This window comes from Anopheles marshallii, chromosome 2 (assembly GCF_943734725.1).
Source record: "Anopheles marshallii chromosome 2, idAnoMarsDA_429_01, whole genome shotgun sequence".
In the NCBI taxonomy this organism is placed as follows: Eukaryota; Metazoa; Arthropoda; class Insecta; order Diptera; family Culicidae; genus Anopheles; species Anopheles marshallii.
In genome coordinates, this window is record NC_071326.1 from 23,546,482 (window position 1) to 23,551,736 (window position 5,255).

The 5,255-nt window shown below is 45.1% G+C and overlaps 1 protein-coding gene across 1 annotated transcript; it reads left to right on the forward strand.

Annotated features, from left to right (window-relative positions):
- Positions 1-243: 243 nt before the first annotated feature.
- Positions 244-2,534, forward strand: LOC128706975 (Y+L amino acid transporter 2). The gene is made up of 5 exons (XM_053801920.1): positions 244-710; positions 968-1,318; positions 1,439-1,607; positions 1,809-2,009; positions 2,139-2,534. The coding sequence occupies exons 1-5, from the start codon at positions 244-246 to the stop codon at positions 2,532-2,534; spliced, it is 1,584 nt and encodes a 527-aa protein (XP_053657895.1).
- Positions 2,535-5,255: the final 2,721 nt, after the last annotated feature.

Consider the following 5,255-nt stretch of genomic DNA (forward strand, 5'->3'; position numbering starts at 1 on the left):
GACAACGACACTTCACCGAATTGCTGCAACCCGAAACAGCCCCCATTTCCCTTCAATTCGTCCCAGTACACAGAACCACAACCTGTCGCCTGTGAATGTTTGGTTGCTATTCTTTCATGCGATCATGCCATGTATGTTTATGGTTTTTGTTTTGTTAATTTATTTGTTTTCATTTTCTCTCCTTCCTCTGAAGTAACCTGTGGTGCCTGCCCGGTAGAATAGTGTCCGCGAGTCGTCGACACGATGCCGCTGAAGCAACGAAACGCAGTGTTGGAGCTGCACTCTCCGACGGAAGACAATCTGGTATCGCCGAGCGTTGGCTCGGTCGCAACCGATTTCGGTTCGATCGCGGAAGATGGTACGGGTACGGTGGCGCCCGCCGATAAGGCAGCACCGTCCGGCCAGGAAAAGGATAAGGTGAAAATGAAGCAATCGCTCGGGCTGCTGGAGGGTGTCGCCATCATTTTGGGCATCATCCTTGGCTCGGGTATCTTCATTTCGCCCAAGGGTGTCCTACAAGAGGTTGGATCGGTCGGGACGTCACTGGTGGTGTGGGTGCTGTGCGGCGTGTTGTCCATGATCGGTGCGCTCTGTTATGCAGAGCTAGGGACTGCCATTCCCAAGTCTGGTGGTGATTACGCCTACATCTACGAAGCTTACGGGCCACTGCCAGCGTTTCTGTACCTTTGGGACGCTACTGTGATATTTGTGTAAGTGTGCAGTAACGGCGAGTTGAGTTCTGGCGATGGGATCGTGCATTCTCAGACAAGTCTCAGACATTGTAGATTTCTTAACGAGATGCGATCCTCGACCTGGAATGAAGAGCTTGTGATAGTTAATGTCGATTTTAATCATAGAATTTCTTATTCTTGTTGTCGTTTACTTCTGTACGTTCTGCATGTACTCGGATGGTGGACTTTACCTTCCGACACGCTTTGTGTCTTGTGTCCTGTTCTGATGATCCCAGTCCGAGCACAAATGCGATCATGGGCCTAACGTTTGCGAGCTACGTGTTCCAACCGCTGTTCGCAGCCGGTTGTTCTGTACCGACGATAGGCTTGCAGCTGTTCGCTGCCGTTACCATCTGCGCCCTTACCTATATCAACGCCTACGACGTGCGGGTGACGACTAAGATGCAGAACGTGTTCATGTTCACCAAGATCGGTGCACTAGTGCTGGTGATAGTGGTTGGCGTCATCTGGATGGCGGTGGCCGATGGTGGTATGGACAATTTTGATAACGCGTTCCAGGGCACGGAAACTGATCCGGGCAAAATCTCGGTCGCCTTCTACTCCGGCATCTTCTCCTACGCTGGCTGGTGAGTGTGTTAAAGGCGGAGGCTATTCAACTGTCTCATACGCCTGCCTGCTACCCCTGTTTCATCCCCGTGTGTTCAATGGCACTAATCGACCAAACCCAAATCTCCTTCAACCTGTAGGAACTATCTCAACTTCATGACCGAGGAGTTGCGCGATCCGTACAAGAACCTGCCCCGGGCGATTTATATTTCCCTGCCCCTGGTGACGGCCATCTATGCGCTGGCAAATATGGCGTACGTGGCCGTCCTGACGCCGCAAGCCATTTTGGCCTCCGACGCCATTGCCGTGGTAAGTTCGCGTTTAAATCTTCAATCGTTTGTATTGTCACCCTAACAACCGTGGCAGATATAGCCGCTACAGTTGATCCTTGTTGGATTGTAACCTGGCGCGCGCTTCTCAAGTCTGCCTGTTTTTGATCGCTTTTTTTCTCTTTTTCTCTTCTCTTGATTGGTTTAATGTTTGGCCTTCCCCGGTGCCGTGTTCCCGTAGACGTTCGCCCAGCGAGCCATGAGCTATGGGGCGTTCGTGATGCCTATACTGGTGGCTATAGCCGCGTTCGGAGGGCTTTCCGTGCACATTATGACATCGTCCCGCATGTGCTTCGTGGGTGCCCGCAATGGTCACATGCCAGAAATTCTGTCCCATATCAATGTCAACCGCTTCACGCCAATGCCGTCACTCGTGTTTCTGGTGAGCATACAGTAATCCCCGTAATGGCGGGCTACAATTCTGCGGGAATCTTCATTCCCTAGTGTCAGTAGTACTTTGTTCTATTTGTTGATTGCGTCCCTATTTCTCTCTCTTCCGCTGTCTTTACAGTGTGCACTATCGCTGTTGTATCTGTTTATCAGCGACGTGTATGTCCTTATCACCTACAGCAGTATCGTGGAAACGTTCTTCATCATGCTGTCGGTCAGTGCGGTTCTATACTTCCGATACACCCGGCCCGATATTCATCGGCCTATTCGGGTGCCGCTATGGGTGCCAACGTTGTTTGTCATCATCTGTGCATTTTTACTGGTCGTACCATGCTACGTGGCACCCTACGAAGTTGGCATGGGTGTCACACTAACGCTGGCCGGTATTCCGGTCTACTACATCGGTGTGGCCTGGAAGCATAAGCCCAAAGCGTTCACCGACGCACTAGCGCAGGTAACGCAATTTTGCCAGAAAATGTTCATGACCGCCAAGGAGGAGGCCGACGTAGATGAGTAGAGACGTACCGTGGGCGAGCGCTTTTGATGACAATACTGCAACAGGATATCGCTAATGATGGTGCGAATGATTAGGCGATAACACACACACACACGCGCATTGTTTGGTTTGCATACGGCTGGGTATTTGCGGCAGGGTGTGCTAAAGCAAAATAGGATTCACGAGAGAAAAGACATCGATAGCAATGTGCTCTTTTAGGGTTTGAACATGACTTTCTTTTAATTTAGGCAGCTAGCCAAAAATCGGCAGTAATATGATAAGTATTTTATATAATTTGAGTTTACATTATGTCACTTTTAATTGGTTCGTAACTACGCGTAGCAAATAATGAGCACCGTCCTCTTTACGAGAGCATTTAAATGCATTCTTGCAGACCTTCTAAAATGTAATCCCATAATCTCAGAACCATAATTTAAACCACTGAATCTCATCCATGACCAATTGCAACAGTTTTTCTTAATGCGTTTTTATCCTTGCCGTACAATCAACGTTATACGCAACATGTTACAATTAGATTTTGTCTAGAAAAATAATGATAATTTCATATCTAACAGCTTCATGCTTCCGGTTTTTATTTACTACTCTCATAGGAAATTTTTAAATCTTTTACAACACCTATTTTTTTAAGAACACCACCCTTGAGAGTGCATACGGAATAGAATAAATAGAGTAATTTGACAATATCAAATGATTGTCTATTATTTTATGTTTTATCTCACTTGAAATGATCTTCAAAATACAATGACTTAATCATCAAACAAATGTATTGCTGTAATATGTTGCCAGTAAAAAAAAATAAGAAAATAGTGTTTTTTTTCTATCCCTAACGATTTGCTCAGATCCTGATTGTGTGTTAGTGTGTTAATCATGCGTATGCATGAATTATAAATTTCCTCTCATTGTTTTGCTGTGTTATCGTTAAAGAGAAAATTTGCATTTTCGAGTGTAAGGCCGCAGCTAGATGCGATAGGAATGGTTACTTATCTAAAGTTACTTAAGAGATTAATTGCCAGGGACAATGAGCGGTATGTCGTTTTGTATTTACTTAAGCGTGTTAATGCCGCAACATTGCAATAAACGAAACGGATCGGAACGAACTGTATTTACTGTGGGCAAAAACAAAAGTTAACAACCCATCTGCACAAGTGCTTTTTGCTTGTGTGAACATAATCCAGAAAAGAGCAATTCATTCCCCAGAATCTGGGCAGTACGCTAAGACATTGGTAGAAAATCTCTAAGACTCAAAATAAGCGCCAAAAGATTGAATGCGAACAATTGGTACGTTGGACAGTGGAGTAGGGGAGCGCGATTAATACTTTCACTCTCTTGTATCTGTCTTCCGCGGACGGTAATGTCTCTGTGTTGTCATCATATATGCTGCACAAGGTGCACGGAAATAAATCACGCTACCGAATTAAGGAACTGAACTTGCGAAGGGAATTTCATAATTCCACAGACCACCTTACGGGGTGCCGTGATTGTCATCCGAAAGCAAAACCCAACCAGCAATAAACCACAACCGAACGTATGATATTTTTGATTTAATTAAATTATTATCGACAGCTTGCGTTGCCCGTTTGCCCCTCTGCGATGGGTACGATAGTTTCGATCGATTACGAAAGTTACAACACATCGCAATGACCTCGCCATCCGCTTGGCCTGCTTCCTTACACTGATGCTCCATTATTGAACTACTGAATATGTCTGTTGAAGGTATGTTGTAGCTGTGTATGACATGGCCTTCCCTAAAGTAAAAAAAAAATCACACACACAAGACCGCCATAATATGTACGGGAGAGAGTGTCTTCCGTCAAGGGTATAGAGTCCACGATGGCTATCCGTCCACGATGTAAACACACTCAGTCGGTGTGGATGGAACCGTAAGTTCATGCTTTCAGTTTGGCTTTTCTCTGTCCACCCTTCCGTTTGGTGCTGGCAGTGCTGTGAACGCAACATTATGTATTGCATATCCGGCCATGATCCACATTGTGGACGTTTCTCAGTAGGTCAGAGCGGGGTTTTGAAAATACAATACAATATTTACAGTTTCTGCCGTACGACGACGACCGCTCCCCGAGTCGGATTGGTGGGTAGCATTCATTCTCTCGCTCGTGCAGTAAAGCGTGGTTCGTTCTCCCCCCGACACGATATGATGCTTGTGGTGTTTTGACCGCTCATGTTTCGGCTCTGCCTTGGTGAATGTGATGCGGTGTACCGGGGAGAGCAACAGAGAGCAAGAAGTCTCTGCTCGCGGTCGCATCGCAATGGTGTGACAGTTTTCTGCCGATAGCGGTGCGTTTCCCTGTGCTCTCCGACCACACCAAACTGAGCATGGGATATGTGATTATTGTTCCCGAATTACTGTTAGTTTATTTGCGTATTTTATCATAGCTGGAAGGACATCAGTTGGGCCAATAATATACATGGTGTTAAAAAATAATACAATATGCCCACTTTTAAATACTTTACAGTAATGCACCAGGCGACTCCATCGATGAATAAATATTTATGTAATAATTACATTTCTGTAACTCATTAATCACAACTATTCCACTTTTTGTAGCGTTATATTCGATTGTTTTCTCATATCATTAATTCGTTATTTAATTGTTAATGCTACATCAACCACTAACTAATAGTTTGATATAGTTTCAGAAAGCCACATTGTATAAAATGAATCAGCAAATATTATCCTAATGATACCAAATATTAACAAATGAA

Coding starts and splice junctions, on each gene's coding strand:
- LOC128706975 (XM_053801920.1), top strand. CDS start 244: ATGCCGCTGAAGCAACGAAACGCAGTGTTGGAGCTGCACTCTCCGACG. Junction 1,319..1,438: donor ATCTTCTCCTACGCTGGCTG/GTGAGTGTGTTA, acceptor TTCAACCTGTAG/GAACTATCTCAACTTCATGA. Junction 1,608..1,808: donor CCTCCGACGCCATTGCCGTG/GTAAGTTCGCGT, acceptor GTGTTCCCGTAG/ACGTTCGCCCAGCGAGCCAT.